The sequence below is a fragment of the Eulemur rufifrons genome, chromosome 7 (assembly GCF_041146395.1).
Source record: "Eulemur rufifrons isolate Redbay chromosome 7, OSU_ERuf_1, whole genome shotgun sequence".
Taxonomy (NCBI): Eukaryota; Metazoa; Chordata; class Mammalia; order Primates; family Lemuridae; genus Eulemur; species Eulemur rufifrons.
The window spans coordinates 65,464,169-65,481,948 of record NC_090989.1 but is presented as its reverse complement, the minus strand read 5'-3'; the positions used below and the strand labels follow the sequence as shown (position 1 = coordinate 65,481,948).

The 17,780-nt window shown below is 36.6% G+C and overlaps 1 protein-coding gene across 1 annotated transcript in view; it reads right to left on the bottom strand.

Moving 5' to 3' along the window:
* SEC22A (SEC22 homolog A, vesicle trafficking protein) overlaps positions 1–17,780 on the bottom strand; it is a 53,291-nt gene that overhangs the window by 33,785 nt on the left and 1,726 nt on the right. Inside the window, exon 2 of the mRNA XM_069472709.1 lies at positions 13,246–13,446. Coding sequence (XP_069328810.1) covers positions 13,246–13,427 — 182 coding nt within the window. The 5' untranslated portion in view covers positions 13,428–13,446. The remainder of the gene's footprint in view (positions 1–13,245; positions 13,447–17,780) is intronic.

Below are 17,780 nucleotides of genomic sequence, written 5' to 3'. Positions count from 1 at the left end.
TCACCTAAACATCCTTGTATAGCATTGTCAACACAGCTGGTCAGACCAGGGACAGTAAACAGAGTATATAGGATATAACTCCCCACTGCTAAGCCAGACAGTGCTGATCTATCACACAACCTTTACTGCCAATCCTTGATCCATACTGGAGTCACCTCCTCTTTTTTTTTTTTTAGTAATGTACAGGCAGAATTTATTTATTATTTTTGATTTAGTGTTTAGAATAAATATGTTCATATGATTCAAATTTTAAAAGAATGAAAGGGTATACTGGACTTAAAGTATCTTATCTTCCACCCCTGCTCGATTGTTCTCCTTCTCCCAGGCAATCCATGCTATTATTAATTTCTACGGGCCGGGTGAGGTGGCTCACGTTTGTAATCCTAGCTCTCTGGGAGGCCGAGGCAGGAGGATCACTTGAGCTCAGGAGACTGAGACCAGCCTGAGCAAGAGCGAGACCTGTCTCTACTAAAAACATAAAAAATTAGCCGGGCAACTAAAAATAGAAACAAAAAATTAGCCGGGTGTGGTGGTGACTGCCTGTAGTCTCAGCTACTCAGGAGGCTGAGGCAGGAGGATTGCTTGAGCTCAGGAGTTTGAGGCTGCAGTAAGCTATGCTGATGCCACGGCACTCTACTCAGGGTGACTGAGCAAGACTTTGTCTCAAAAAAAAAAAAAAAAAAAAATTCTATGTATCCTTTCAGAGAAACTTTGTGCATATGCAAGTAAATATGTGTATGTGTGCATATATATGTGTGTGTGTACGTGAATCTTTTTTGAAATACCACCCTAGGCAGCCAAGTAGTGTGGGGTTGGCACTTATTAATACTCTATTACTAGTGGTGTAGAATGTATTAGTGCTGAAATTGCCCTGGTCTTATGCTTCTAGAGTAACCTGGAATTCCCTTCTGAAGTTCCACTTAATACACAGTCATTTGGTGTAACGTCAATTTTTTCAAAGTACAAGCTGTTATCAGTAGGTCATAAAATTAGTGAATTATAGCACTTTCTAAAAATTTAAATAGAATATAACAGAAAATATTAGACCACATATTGTTTCATAAAACTTTTTAGTTTCCTGCATGTATATATGTACTGTTCACAAAGTAAAATGTATTTCTTCTTAAGGATCATAGTCAAATTTAGCCATAGCACATTGCATTTTTCTACAATATCTAAATCAAAGTCCAAAAGATGTTTTCCCAAATGATATTCTCTTTCCAAAAAAATCTTCACTGTCATTATAAAAATTCTTTGACATGTCATTCACATTCAAATATGCCACACAATAACTTGAATAACTTGAACACAACTGGTGATTGGCTTCTACATCCTGGGAATTCCCAACTAGCTACATAAGAGTTATTAATATTTCACTATCCTCCAAAAATATGACTGAAGTTTTTGGACCCAATTTTTTGTGTTATGTCAGGGTTTTACTGTATTTTCATATTAACAGAGTGAACCACAGACACCTACATGACAGTTTATCCCAAATGGTTTATCTTGCTTGTGCTAAATTTAATTAGAGAATTGTACGTGAAATAAAGGAAACCCTGTTTTTAAGATTGTATGTTAGCATTTTCAGGGAATCTTTGTTTTGTAATAATTACATGATACTCTCTGAAAAGGCTATAAATTGTTGTACAATATTATGGCTTTTCATAGTGAATTTAGGCTTATCATGCTTTATTTGAAATGCAAAGCCAGTTTCCCAAAAGTAAACACAGCTCAGTTGATTTGTGTTTGTAATAAAAAAATTTCCGCTTTTTCAACTATAACTAGGACAGATTGAAAGATTCCCACCATTTCACTGAGAACTACTCATGAAATAGTCTAAAGTCATGAGAGGCATACCAGTTTATACATGTTTTAGTCATGGTCATTAGGTTCACTTAGCTCATATTTTATAGACAATCTGGCAGTTAACCTTCTGCCTTGAGTAGAAAGAAGAGAAATAGTAGTAACAGTAATGGCAACACGTACAGTTTACTGACCACTTAGTATGAACAAGGCCCTCTGCTAAGTAAGTTACATATTTAGTTTCATTCTCACAATAAAGGAGCACTACTATCTCCACTTTACAAATGAATGAACAGAAGCTCAGAGAGGTTCGGTAACTTACCCAAGGTCACATGCCATTAAGAAGCAGAGCTGGAATAAATTTAGTCCTGATTCCAAAGCCCACATTCTTTCTAAACACAACACCAACTTCCATACAGTATATGGATTAACCAACTATGTCCTAATTCACCAACAGTTTTTCACTTTTTCCAAGCCAGGCTTTAGGGTTCAGGTCAGTGAGTTTTCAACATGTCTCTACTTTAAAGAGAAGGATATTCTCAGGGGCCATCTAGAATTACTCACCTCTGCAGTGAATACCAGATGGCTATTCAGGTCTAACAGACATGTCTGTTCTCCCTTTAGTACTCACTGTCACTACTGATACATACACACATTCTCTCTCTCTCTCTCTCTCTCTCTCTCCTCTTTTCTCCACCTTGAGCACAATTTTTAAATTGCCATTTTTTTCCTACTTTGCTCTAATTTCTTTTTATTTCCCTTCCATTTCTGGGCTTTATTGCCAATGGAGCACCAAAGTTACTTTACAGCTACTGCCTTTCTTCTGCTCAAGAAATTCATCCAATTTCATTACATTTTTGGTTACCCTCCCTGGAACATGCACCAGGAACTTCTTTAGGTTCAAGTGTATCCTGAACACGTAAGGCTTGGCAGAAGTCCAAAAACCAGACAAGGGGGGCTTAACTCCTTCTAATCACTTTGTTAAAAAGCTAATTCTATCATATGTTCAAGCCATCCACAAGTGATTCCTAAAGTCCAGCAAAATGAATACACGGTTTCAGACACTAAACTTTTTCTCATGTCTAATTTTATTTACAAACTGTCAAAGAGATTTTACACATCATCAATTAAACACTAACATTATTATGGACAATGCTAGTCTGTTGCACCAAACTAAATAATTAGTAAAAGCAATGATCTTCCCCTCAACAGATAGTAAAACATCTAGCACAGGTCTAGCATTCTACTCTATAGGATCTGATATCAAAGACAAAGTCCCTGCCTGCCAGGAGATTGCCATACAATCACTGGGGATGTACTTAAAACAGTAATATATAAAACAAGACAAATATATAAAACTGTATTTTATAGCATGCTAAATGACAAGGTATATAGCAAACTATTTATAAATTGATATAATTAATATTGATATTGCATATAATTTTCACTCTACAATTGTACCACTACACATAGAAAATATGCTTATCCTTTGTAGTTGCATTTGTCCAGTGAATAGCTTTCCTGGGTACAGAAAAGTTCTCCAACAGGACATACTATCTCAACTCTGTTTTATTTGATAGGAAAAATGTTAATTTTGAAACAGAACCTGCCACACTGAATTCCATTCTCTAAAATAAAATGTTTAAACTTTAAAATATTATATAGAAACTGAACATACCTTATGTATTTTATTATCACCAAATATGCTTAATAGAAAATAAGGCGAAAAAAGACTTTGCCATCAGTGGTACAGTAAGGAGATGAGAAGCAGAAAGAGAGCTCAGTAGCACTGACTGTCCATCATACGTGCATTGTACTAGGAACTTCATATTTTCTCACTTATTCCATTCTTATATGGCCAATTTTCAATTATCTTCCAATGGTGAAGAGCCAAATCATGAGTAAATTATCCCACGAATAAAAAACCAATTTTAGCTACTAATTTTAACCTCATTAAATAAGAAAATATTAATATGCTGTATGCCTTGTGATACCAACTTATAACAGTAAGCTAAAGGAAAATCTGAGATGATTACACCATCAGAGCCTTGAATAAACTACAGAGCAAAGTTTGCCTTTGACATCTTCATCTCCTTCTCTGCAGAGTTAATCTGTTTCCTAATTCACCCTTTCCCACTATCCAAACACATCCACACTCCAGAAAATAAAGATCCTGACTTTTTTAGATAACTGATCACAGATAATCCCTAATTTACCTAATGGTTATATTTCCAAAGTTTATTGCACCTAGATCTTATTTTCCCACAGAAATTGTACTGTACCCCGGACCAGATGAATTCACAGCCAAATTTTACCAGACCTACAAAAAAAGAGCTGGTACCCATACTGCAGAAATTATTCCATAACATCCAGAAGGAGGAGATCCTCCCCAACTCATTCTATGAAGCTAGTATCGCCTTGATACCAAACCATGGAAAGGACACAACAAAAAAAGAAAACTACAGATCAATATCCCTTATGAATATAGATGCAAAAATCCTCCATAAAATACTAGCAAACCAAATTCAACAGCACATCAAAAAAATAACCCACCATGATCAAGTGGACTTCATCCCAAGGATGCAAGGATGGTTCAACATATGTAAATTAATAAATGTGATTCACCACATAAACAGAAGCAAAAACAAAGACCATATGATCTCAATAGATACAGAAAAAGCATCTGACAAAATTCAGCACCCGTTCATGATAAAAACCTTCAACAAACGAGACACAGAAGGAAAATATCTCAAAAATATAAAAGCCATATATGACAAAGCCACAGCCAACATCAAACTGCATGGGGAAAGGCTGAAAGCATTCCCCATAAGAAGTGGAACAAAACAAAGGTGCCCACTGTCACCACTTCTATTCAATATAGTGCTGGAAGTCCTAGCCAGAGCAATCAGGCAAGGGAAAGAAATAAAGGGGATCCAAATCGGGAAAGAAGAGGTCCAATTATTGTTTTTTTGCTGACACTATGATCTTGTATCTAGAAAACCCCAAAAACTCCACACTAGGAGTCTCCTGGAATTGATAAATAAATTCAGCAAAGTCTCAGGCTACAAAATGAATGTTCACAAATCAATAGCATTTCTATACACCAATAACAGTCAAGCTGAGAGTAAAATCAAAGACTCAATGCCATTCACAATAGCTACAAAGAAAAGAAAATATCTATGAATATACTTAACCAAGGAGGTAAAAGATCTCTACAAAGAGAACTACAAAACACTGAGGAAAGAAATCACAGACAACATAAACAAACAGAAAAATATATCATGCTCCTGGATCAGTAGAATCAATATTGTTAAAATGTCTATACTACACAAAATGATTTACAGATTCAATGCAATCCCCCATCAAAATACCAAGGTCATATTTCACAGATACAGACAAAATAATTCTATGCTTTGCTTGGAACCAGAAAAAAGCCCAAATAGCCAAAGCAATCTTAAGCAAAAAGAACAAATCTGGAGGAATCACAGAACCAGACTTCAAACTATACTACAAGGCAATAGTAACCAAAACAGCATGGTACTGGCACAAAAATAGAGACATAGACCAATGGAACAGAACAGAGAAGCCAGATATAAAACATACAGCCAACTGATCTTTGACAAGCACACAACAATATACACTAGGGAAAAGAAGCCCTGTTCAATAAATGGTACTGGAAAAACTGATAGCCACATGCAGAAGAATGAAACAGGATCCATATATCTCACCACTCACAAAAATTAATTCAAGATGGATAAGACTTAAATGTAAGGCATGAAACCATAAAAATTCTAGAAGAAAATGTAGTAAAACTCTTCTATTATAGATACTGGCCTAGGCAAAGAATTTATGACTAAGGCCCCAATGGCAATTACAGCAACAGTAAAAATAAATAAATGGGACTTGATTAAATTAAAAAGCTTCTGCACAGCTAAGGAAATAATCAACAGAGCAAACAGACAACCTACAGAATTGGAGAAAATATTCACAAACTATATATCCAATAAAGGGCTAATATCCAGAACCTACAAAAAAGTCAAACAAATCAGCACAAAAAAACCAACCCCATTAAAAAGTGGGTAAGAAACATGAACAGAAGCTTTTCAAAAGAAGATAGACAAATGGCCTATAAACATATGGAAAAATGCTCAATGTCACTAATCATCAGGAAAATGCAAATTAAAACTACAATGAGATATCACCTTACACCTGTTAGAATGGCTTTTATGAAAAAGTCCCAAAACAATAGATGCTGGCACAGATGCAGAGAGAAAGGAACACTTACACACTGTTGGTGGGACTGCAAATTAATATAACCTCTATGGAAAACAGTATGGCGATTCCTCAAAGAATTAAAAGTACAGACCTACCACTTGATCCAGCAATCCCACTACTGGGTAGCCACCCAAGGAAAAGAAGTCATTTTATCAAAAGACACCTGCACTCGAATGTTTACTGCAGCACAATTTGTAACTGCAAAGATGTGAACTCAACCCAAATGCCCTCAATTCAATGAGTGGATTAATAAAATGTGGTATATGTATACCATGGAGTACTACTCAGCCACAAAAGGACTAATTAATTCCTTTTGCAACAATTTGGATAGAACTGGAGACCATTATCCTAAGTATCTAAAGAATGGAAAAACAAACACATGTACTTGCTATTAAACTGGAACTAACCAATGAGCACAAATGTGTACAGAGAGAAGTAAAACTCAGTGGAAATCAAGCAGTGGGAAAGGGAGGAGGGGATGGGCAAAAACCTATCTAATGGGTACAATGAACACTATTTGGGTGATGGGCATACTTATAGCTGTGACTGAAGAATTACAAAAGTGATCCATGTAACCAAAAACATTTGTACCCCCTTAATATTTTGAAATAAAAAACTGAAAGAAAAAGAAACTGTACTGTAACAGTAATTAGGTTCCTAGGCCAGTGCACAAGAGCATATTTAACATAGGTGGTGATGAAAAGTAGTACATTTTGCCATAATCAACAATAGAAAAGTAATGTGATGCTAGCAATAAGACAAAACAGGAAAGCAGGATACATGGGTTACCCTTCCCCCAAGTGGTTTGGTAGCTATTGGTGGGTTGCATTCCCCTGACACAACCCCTCCCCACCAAACACCTAGTCTCCAGGGAGACAATGTCATCAATTTTAGTCTTCACACATACTCTGTTCCTCTCGTTATCGTCAACCAAAAAAGAGAGGGGGTGGTATTTCACTTAATTCTCTTCCCTGGATAACTTCTCTGCCACAAAAAGCAAAAAGAAATAGGAGAATTAGGAACACATGCTGTCAAGAAAAGGGTTACGGTTAAGGGTAGCAACTCTGCCTTTTAGCAGACAAAAATCTCAATCTTAAAGCCAAAAGACTATGGTTCAGAGATACCATTTATTACCTTTGTGACTCTGAAGGAGTTTCTTTACATCCTTAAGTCTTGCTTACCTTATCTGTAAAACAGGGGAGATAGTACTATAATGGCTGTCTGCCCAGCATCCCTTCCCTCTTTCCATTTAGGGGATTACCTCCAGCTCTGCTATCTATTCTGTATGGCTTCGGTAAAGCTGCCTGACAAAGGGGTTGGGGGGGCATGTGATCCAGGCCTAGCCAACTAAGAATACTTCATCCCCTATGACCACATGATTAGTCCAAAAATGGGCCATGACACAAGCAAAACCAATTAAAGTCCTGTTTTTGAAACATGGAGGAGAGGAGTTGCTCAGCTGGACTAAAGTAAGCCTGGAGCTGCCTGTGTAGTGTTTTCTAGTCTGTGGAGAACACCTATCTGTAAAAGGCAAGAGACTACAGAAATGAGAGAAAGAGTCCCAATAACAACATCTGCAAAGCCAGCCCCACCCTATCCTTCACAATATCCTTTTTTGCTTAAGTTAGTGTGAGTTGTGTGTCTGCCCCCCAGCAATGAGAAAGAGCTCTATTTAACAGCCAGAGAGCTGTTGTAAAGTTTAATAATGTAAATAAAGTATCTGGCAATTGCAAGTAGTCAATAACTGGGTTATTGTTGAAGTTGTTACTCCAGTAATCCAAAAATGCCACCCAAAAGTGAAAGGAAAGCACTGATACAGATGGAAAGTATCCTTGGTTTTAGTAAACCAAAAAAGGCAGGTAGGCCTAAAATAGCACTCCTGGCTGGAAGTAGCAGTTTGAGGAGAAAGTAAACAGTCGGGCAAGAAGAGAAGCGAGGAGGCACACAGTCAGTATCAGATTTCAAATGAATTCGCAGTGAAAGAACTAAGGAATTTTATGTCTTGCACTAAAATTTACAGTAGGGTATGACTGACCTCCCAAAGGGTATTTGACTTTTCATGAGAACAGTGTCTCGATGTTTAAAGAGATCCCAAAATGTATAATTATGATTTTTAAACCCCCAAAGCCAATTTCCAAGTTTTAAGATCTCAGATGACCCAATTTATTTTCATGACTAATTGTTATTACTTTAGTCATTTTTTTAAGTAGTGACATAAGTTTATTCATTAAACATTTATTATAGTTTAGGTAAAGTATCCTTCAACTTATAAAACAGATGAATCCCTTAAAATTTTATATAGATAGAAGTGTATCTATATCTCACTATGGAAATCACAAAACCAATATCCCCACACTCCATCCCACCCTGCCCAATCCACCAGTTGAAACCTTTTGGAGAAATGAAGACAACTCCATGGCACTCTTAATACTGCCATACTTCCAAAACAACCAACCTTAATTTAGCAGCTATGACATGTGCAAAGCATTGTGCTAGCAGAAGCCACACTCCACAGAATATGCTCCATCAGCTAAACTGAGTATCCAGCCACTATAATCAGATGAAATTCATCATTTTCCCAATACACAGGGGGAAAAAATTAAATGGATTTTCTCAGTTTTACATGTGACTCCTCTAATTCTTTTTTCCCCCTCAAACTCTGGGCTTCCTCAGCCTATTCAACTAGAATGTAATGTGAGGTACCACCTGATTTGGCACATAATTATACATGTAGTTACTTTGGTAGTATTCTGAAAAGAAAGGGCACTTCAATTTCTATACAAATTTGAAAACCACAATGCTAAGAAATGAGGAATCAAAAATAGTATAAGCCAGGGCAGATCAATTTCCTCAGTGTGAGTTATAGAGGATAGAGAAATAAAAATAAAATTAAAAATAAAAAATTTTAATAAATGATGAAAAAGGCAGTCAAGAAAGTTCTACAGGCAATCTGTGAAGGGAGTGAGATCATTAGAGAAATGAAATAGTAACAAGGAAGAAGGTGATTCAAAAGAAGTAGACTATCAACTGGGCTTTGAAGGAAAGAGAAGCATTTAACATGGCTAAGAGAAAGGGAGCACGGTGGCAATTCCAGGCTGTGCTATGATGTTGCTACTGCAGATCTGGCAAACTCATGGTGGTTAGAAAGAGTTGTGATGTGAGAATTTTAAGTCTGGTAACACACATAAATTCCTAGTTTTATATATTTCAGTCTAAGCTCATTGCCATATACTGTAAAAACCTCAATAAACTACAACCAACTAACAAGACCTCTTATCAATGATAGAAAATATATGAAATCCAGGTTCTTGTCAGGAACTAGAACTAAAAATTCTGTTTTTCAGTCCTTTTTGAAAGTTTGGCTATAAAAATAACACACATAGAGGTTTTTGTGTGCATAGGTTTAAAAGCTATGTAACCTATTTATTCCTTTAGACATATTTGGATTGGATTCTTGGATCAGGCCAGATTAGACCTCTGCTGATTTATCCCACTCCTAAACTCTCTCATAAAATTGCTTTTTGCATCATGCCATTCGCTTAATCTAAGAAATATAAGAACAATCACAAAACTCTCATCATGGCTGCTAGAAGAATGTTATCCAAATGCTGTTCCTCTTTATGGTCTCAGTAGCAGGAAAAACAATGTTTTCATCCAATGGAACTAAAATCCTATCAATTATCCACTCTTTGCTTTGGCCACAAGGAAACTCAGAGTAATATTTCTAGCCTTTTTCTAAAAAATGAATGAACTATGTAGTTTGCATCTCCAGAAGGAAATCGTACTTCAGTTTATTATTTCTCCTATCTCTGTTTTCCTTCATCTGATTCCCTCACTTGTCCTCTTGAATTATTTTTGGAAATTGCTCAAATCCTTTGTGTGGAATAAGATGGGATATAAATAAATATAAAACCTAGAATTCACAATTAAACAGAAGTGGATGGGTTAAAATTTTACTACATTTTACTCTACTTTAAAGAAAATAAGTCAAAGGAACAAAAAATATTTGAAAAAAGTTGGGTTTTGGGGTTTTTTTTTAGTCCAGGATATCTACCAGAATATACATTCAAGCCTATTTCCTATAACTTTGAAATCTGTCTACACCACTATATAATAACAACTGAAACTCGGAATGACCCAGAGCACTAAAAGAGCCTATTAAGGAAAATATTTAAATGTTTCTAGTTTTTTCTCCTAAAAATAGAAGCAGGCTAAGACATCATTTTACATATACTTGAACCACCACCATCACCACAACATTTTCTAGTTAAGCCCTCAGAAAAACCAATTAAATATAACATCTCATTATCTTACCATTATCCAGGTAATCCAAGAAGTTATGGACATTCTCTGAGCTTCTATTCTAGGCCTCTATCTAAACTCCATGGGCATTTCTACCATCACAATTTCAGTCACATGTATGTGAATGATTCCAAAATATCCCATCTCCACTGGCCTGCCCTGTCAAACCTCAATTAAAGTAATCAAAATGAAGCTTCATCATCTTTTCTTTCTTTCTCACCCCTCATAAACAATCCCTTCGAAAGACTTCATTTCTGACAATGACACCAGCATTCTGTCCAATTCCAAGGCTTCAGTCATCTTTGCCCCTTCCCTTTCTTCATCTCTAGTATTCCATCTTATCAGGCTTGATTACTTCTCTTGAAGTGTCTGTTTGGCATTTCCTTTTTATTATTATTATTAATTTTTTTTAGAGACAGGGTCTCACTCTGTCACCCAGGTGGAGTACAGTGGCTCAATTATAGCTCATTATAACCTTGAACTCCTGGGCTCAAGGGATCCACCTGCCTCAGCCTCCCCTAGGACTACAGATATGCACCACCATGCCCAGCTAATTTTTTAATATTTTTTGCCCAGGCTGGTCTCAAACTCCAGGCCTCAAGCGATCCTCCTGCCTCAGCCTCCCAAAGTGCTTTGTTTACTGGCGTGAGCCACCATGTCTAGTGGTATTTTCTTTTTCATTTACACTTTTACTTTCCTACTTCAGGGCCTAATAACAAGCTGACTTCTCTGCCTTGTCTCTCTCCTCTCAGACTTTCCATTTCACCCTATGTTCCACTGTCTCAGAACTGTTTTTTATCAAGTCACTTCCCTCAAACCTGCAACAGAGCTTCCTATAACCTATTACATCAAAGTGATATCCCTCAATCTGAACTTTAGGGCAATCCAGGATCTGGCCCCACACTGATGATCACACACATCTTATAACTATCTCTAAATCGCCGTCCACTATACCAGGCTAAGCAGGTTAATGCACCCACCATGCTAAGTCACAATCTTTGCTTATTCTGCCTCTCCTCCTTACTCCTGGAATGCCCTCCTCCCTGCTTCAGCCAATCTTATTAAATCTTCAGGACAGGGCTCACAGATCATCTCAATAATGAAGCTTATTATATCCTATGTAGACCTTGTTCTTATCTGATTTCCTTCTGTATGCATAATCAGTGTTAAACTGCTCAGAAGTTACTTGTTCTCTAATTGTTTCCTGTATATGCTTTCTAAGGTGGTCTCATCCATTCCCATGGTTTTAATTACAAATGGTAAGCTGAGTCCCAAATATAAATCTCCATACTTGTCCTCATCACTAAACTTCAGACTTATACATCCAGCTGCCTACCTGTCAGTGCGCCTTAGGTGTCTAACGGGCATCTCAGACTTAACATGTCCAAACAGAACTCTTAATTTTAACCAATGAAATACACTTATCCTCTCCAGTCTTCCTCATTTCAGTCCCATCATCCATCCAGTTCCTTGGGCCAAAAAACTACAAGTGACTCTTTTTTTTTTTTTTTTTTTTTTTTGGGACAGAGTCTCACTCTGTTGCCCAGGCTACAGTGCTCTGGTGTCAGCCTAGCTCACAACAACCTCAAACTCCCAGGCTCAAGCAATCCTTCTGCCTCAGCCTCCCGAGTAGCTGGGACTACAGGCATGCACCACCATGCCCGGCTAATTTTTTCTATATATATTTTTAGTCGTCCAGATAATTTATTTCTATTTTTAGTAGAGACGGGGTCTCGCTCTTGCTCAGGCTGGTCTCGAACTCCTGACCTCGAGCAATCCTCCCGCCTCAGCCTCCCAGAGTGCTAGGATTACAGGCGTGAGCCACTGCACCTGGCCTACAAGTGATTCTTGATTTTTCCTCACATCCCACTTCAAACCATTAGGAAGATTTGTTCACGTTAATACCAAAATATAGCCCAAATCCAACCTCTTCACTATCACCTTAGTTCAGATTACAATCACCTCCTCTACCTGAACTACTCTAAGAATCTCCTATCTGATCTCTCTGCTTCCACTCTTTCTCCCTTATGGCCCATTCTTCACAGAGCAGCCAGGATGATCTACTCAAAGCCAAAATCAAATCATATAACTCTCCAGCTTAAAACTCCTCAGTTGCTTCCTATTGCATTAGACTCAATAGACTAATAGACTCCAAACCCATCATGGCCTAGAAGGCCCTAAATAACCTGTCCCATTCCTACCTTTCCGACCTTACCTATTGCCACTCTATTAATTGTCCATAATGCTTCAGCATCACTGGTCTTCCTTCCATTTCTTGATATGTATCAAAGGCCTTCTCCACTGGCTGCTAACCTCTGCCTTGCTCGTCCTCATCCACAGCATCCTTCACATAACTGCCTAACTGCCTCCTCTCTCACCTTTGTTCAAATGCCACCCTATCAGACAGGCCCTTGATGACCAAAAATTTCCCATCTCCAGTTTATCTTTCTTTATATATAATACAGTGATAAGTGCTATCTCCTCCCACTGGATGTAAGCTTCTTCAGTTCTTTGAGGGCAGGTATCAGGTAAATTTTTTTTTTTATTTCCCATTCCAGTTTGCCTGCTACAATTCTGGGGATGTAAGAACACCAATAAATACCTGGTGATCAACTTATAAGAAGGAATATATGCAATCTGCAAAACTATAAAATTTTCAAAAGCCAGATATAAATGCAGAGAAAACTGTAAAAAGGTTTGTGACACAATGATTACTATTTAGTATAAGTTCAGAACAACATGATTCTGGACTTGAACAAGTTTTCCTAAACTAGTCAAGCACTAATTTCCATCACAACCATTTAAACGTCATTAAAACAAGCACCACTAAACAAGTGATTCTAATGAAGCAAACTGAAGTCTTACTTAATGTTATAACGTCCAGTTTTCAGTGTACATCTATCAGGAAGTTGAGCAAGTTTTCTTGAGAGCATTTTAAAATACTTTCTGCACTCCTGCATTCCTGTGTTTTGTTCATAATCAGTAGAAGCAGAAAGTGGCAGTCCATCTCTGACACGAATGACTGAGGCAGATAAAATCATAGACATTTCAACCGATAGAGAAGACCTAAAACAAAATAAGCAATTTGGGTTAGATAAAAATTAAAGCCAAATTTGATTAGCATATGTAAAAATGTTCAATTTATTAATAATCAAAGAATACTAATTAAAACAATGGTAACCATGTTTCACTTAACAAATTACCTTTTAAAAAAATAACACTTGCTCTGTCTGATATTCTCATAAATATAGGTGAAAGTAAAAATTGGTAGAAACACCATTCTCAAAACAATTTGGCAATTTCAATAAAAGTTTAAAAGTATTTATGCCCTTTGACCTCAATAAATATATAACCCTATCCTGAGGAAAATAATCAGAGGTCAAGACAAAATTTTAAACAGAAGGACATTCTTCCACTCAAATAACTGAAAACAACTTAAAAAATCCTACAACAGGGTGATGGTTAAGTAAATTATATGACAGAATATAATGCAGCAACTAACAGTTATGTTTGTGGGGGAAAAAAAGTTTAATAGTATGGTAAAATACTTATACGTTAAGAAGAAGAAAGCAGAATAAAAATTGCAAATGTTGTTTTCCACAAAGATAAAGAGAAGGAAAAAGGGAGGGAGAAATAGAGAAATGGATACAGGAAAGATGCCAAAATCAAAATAATGTTCCCCTCCAGGAAATAGTATTACAGGTGATTATCATTTTATAATTACCTAAGTGTTCACAATATCCATAATAAGTATATGCTACTTTTATAATCAGAAAAAAAAAGTATTTAAAATAAATCCTAAAGCTAAAGGAATACTGGTTTTAATGTTGTTCTCAATCTTTTTAACCAGAAAGTAAATCATAATGGCTTCTTTTACTGGATTCTGGTCATGTTTTACAAAGACAGATAAAAGGATTTCACAGGCCTAAGTCTAAAAGAAACCAGGTAAACAGTCAAACTTTCATAAAAGTGGTTTATGAAACCATACACAGTGGTTCTCAAACTTTCGCTTATATAAGATGAAAGTTTGGTTAGAAATGCAGACTTCTGGGCCCATCCTCCCAAAATTTTGACCCACTGACTATGGGGGCTTGGGAATCTTAAATTTTAATAAATTCCCAAGGTGATTATTTTGTTTATTATCTAAGGACCATACTTTGAAAAACATTGAACTAAAACATATTCACCATCTGAGATTAAGTGATAAGTCTTCTCTGTTCGGCCATCAGAGCACAGAGCCACTAAATGCTTCTTCACTAGCAGTAGGGGCAACTGGTGAAAATTTAAACATTTGATACAAATTTCATAGGCTTTTTTCAGAGATATTGTATCTCAGAAAGTCAATTAATCTTCACCTGCCCACTTCAGCTAGGTCAATATTGCCTCATTTCAAAAGCAAAAATTGAGTTAGTAATGTACCCCCAAAAATGCCACAGAAAACCAACTGGTACAGAGTTTAGAAATCAGGAATTAATAGTTTTCTTGCTGTGTGAAGTAAAAATCCAACTGTCCAATTAAGGTGGTAACCGATCTGACAAGAAAAATTAATCCAATAAATAAAGCTAATGCATTAAGTTTACTATCACCTTTTCTACTTTTCATGAGGAAAGGGGAGGAATATCTAGGTAATATTAATAATACGTCATTATCCTTTATAAAGAGAAAAAAAAGGCAAGTTAAATTAGCATTTTTACCACAATGGAATCTTCAAACTAAAGTCCCAGTGTAACATATACACATCAGTATTTTTTTTCCCATTCATCCAATATCTTTTCTCTCCTAAAAGCAGTAGCAAGAGAAAGCCGAGATCCCTGAAGAGAGGAATATATACTATAAACCCCTCTTTAAAAATTGTACCATGTTTTACTTAATTATCAAACCAAAATTGTAACATTTAGCCTAAGTGGAAGAAAATAGGAAAATGGCCGGGCTTGGTGGCCCACACCTGTAATCCTAGAACTCTGAGAGGCAGAGATGGGAGGATTGCTTGAGCTCAGGAGTTTGAGACCAGCCTAAGCAAGAGTGAGATCCTGTCCATACTAAAAATAGAAAAAATTAGCGGGGAATGGTGGCACACACCTGTAGTCCCAGCTACTCAGGAGGCTAAGGCAGGAGGATCACTTGAGCCCAGGCGTTTGAGGTTGCTGTGAGCTAGGCTGACACCACAGCACTCTACCCTGGGCAATATAGCAAGACTCTGTCTCAAAAAAAAGAAAGCAGGAAAACGTCTTACTTCATGTTGTTAAACATTTATTATTTAAATACAATATAAACTGTTATCTTTCCAGACATGGAACTGCAAAGAAATAACCATTCTGGGAATTAACGTTGAGGGTAGATTGTGACTGATAGTTCCAAAAGGTCATATTTTAGTATTTAAAAGTAGACTTCATTCTTTTTGCCTGACCTTTCTAGGAACCTAATAGCAATATTAGGAATAGTCTTTATAATTATGTTGCCAACTTTCATGTAGTCTTCAAAGTTACTCTTTTCTTTTTAATGACTTGGAAGACAGAAAGATATGATTCATATTTCTTAAAATACATACTGAGAAAAGAATACCATTTGTAAGTTCCATTTGTTTAACAAATATTTACTATCTACTGTATGCCATGTATTATGTCAAACACTAGGAATACAGAGTTCTTACTATCAAGAAACATCACCCCCAAAATTAGACAAATTTAAATGAAAAAAGCAAACACAACACAGGCTGTATTGCCCACCATTTTACTAACTGGAAAACTAAAATTAGACAAACTTGCATTTCAGATATTCCTAATATACACTTTAGGCTTCAACCAAAAGCAGAACACAGCAATTATATTCTCTGTCAAAACTCTTAAAAGGCTGTCAGAGGATTGTTGCTATCTATCAACAGACAAGATTTTCTGAGGATAGAAAGTGAAATCTCTTCCTCCCAGAGTAATTTGATTCAGCATCCAAACCAATTGAACTTAAGAAAGCAAAAGAAACTAGAATGAAAGTCTGATGCCAGCCTTAACTAATTTGTAGATGGATTCACCTCAGGACAAGCAGTCTCTCTGTCAACTCAATAAACATACCCTCCCCCCCTTTGAAAAATTTTTACCTTGAATTCATAATGTAGTTCATTTTTTAAAAAAAAAACTAATCTTGTCTAAACTGTGCTAGTAAAAAAGAAATCTGTCCATATCAAGGCCAGGTAGAGTTGAGCACAGTTGGGGTCTAAGCAGGGTGTGGTTGGGAAAACCCCCAAGGAAGAACCAGCGGAACTGTAGAATGCAAGAGGTTACAACAATTGCATGGGAAGATTAAGGTGTAGTAGTTTTTATCCTATCAGGGCCATATATATATTTTTAGGCCACCAGTCCATTTTTCCTCACCTTTAACACAGAGAAAATATTACACTTGCCTTTAGACGGCAGCAGATGTCTCATAGGGAATCCGAGTAGTGGCCTGTTTTTCCTCTCCCCAACAGGAATATTGGAGGAAAAAGCCCAAGTAAGAACCTAGGTAAATATGGGTTAACTTTTATGTAAAGGCTGAGGAAAATAAACTCCAGTAGTATCACACTACTACTGCAGTGGTTAACAACCTCTTAGACCCAAGATAACCAGACGCTGACCTCTCTTCTTCAGAACCATGTGGGGTAATGACTGTGGGCCAAGATATCAGAAAGGCAAAATAGAAAATCCAAAATATAAGTAGATTTTGTATCTACTTTCTAGCCAAATGCTTTCATAAATGCCTCCTTTAAGATTAAAAACATTTACACTGGGGTCAAGCACTCACATTGTCTTTTAGTTCATCAGTTCCCAAACTTCAGTTATCCAAGTACCACTTGAGAATTTTTACCTTATCTTCATCCCACCTGTACTATTATTTACCTAATATCAGTCTTTCAACTGACTTACATTTTGCTCTTTATATTTTTAGCAATATCTGTGAAATCAGTTTTGAAGTATTAGGTTTTTCTCCTCATTCAAATTAAAATAAATGAATCTTTTTTTGTTTTATTCAAATATGTGTGCAAAAATTTTTGGAGATTTTTTTAAATGTTCAACTGCTTATCATATTATTTTGCATATGTGACAGTATCAAAATTTGGTAAACACTACCTTGCTACATATTATTTTATCAAAAGTGCTAAGATCTGTGGGAACAGGGGGTTTAATTTGGGAAGAAAGCTATACTGATTGTGACGCACAGGGTGGGGGCAGATTGAAAGAAAAAGAGAAAGGACTTTCCATAGCTTAGCAGGAAGGCACTTGGGAGACGGAGCATGAAAAGGGGAGGGAAAAAGGTGCCAAGGGCAGCCAGAATTTATTCTGCCACTTTGCTTGTGCCCCCTACTTTATTGGCAGTCTTTGATACTCCTATTATTCCATTTTGAAATAATGATGAGATAACAGGTTAAA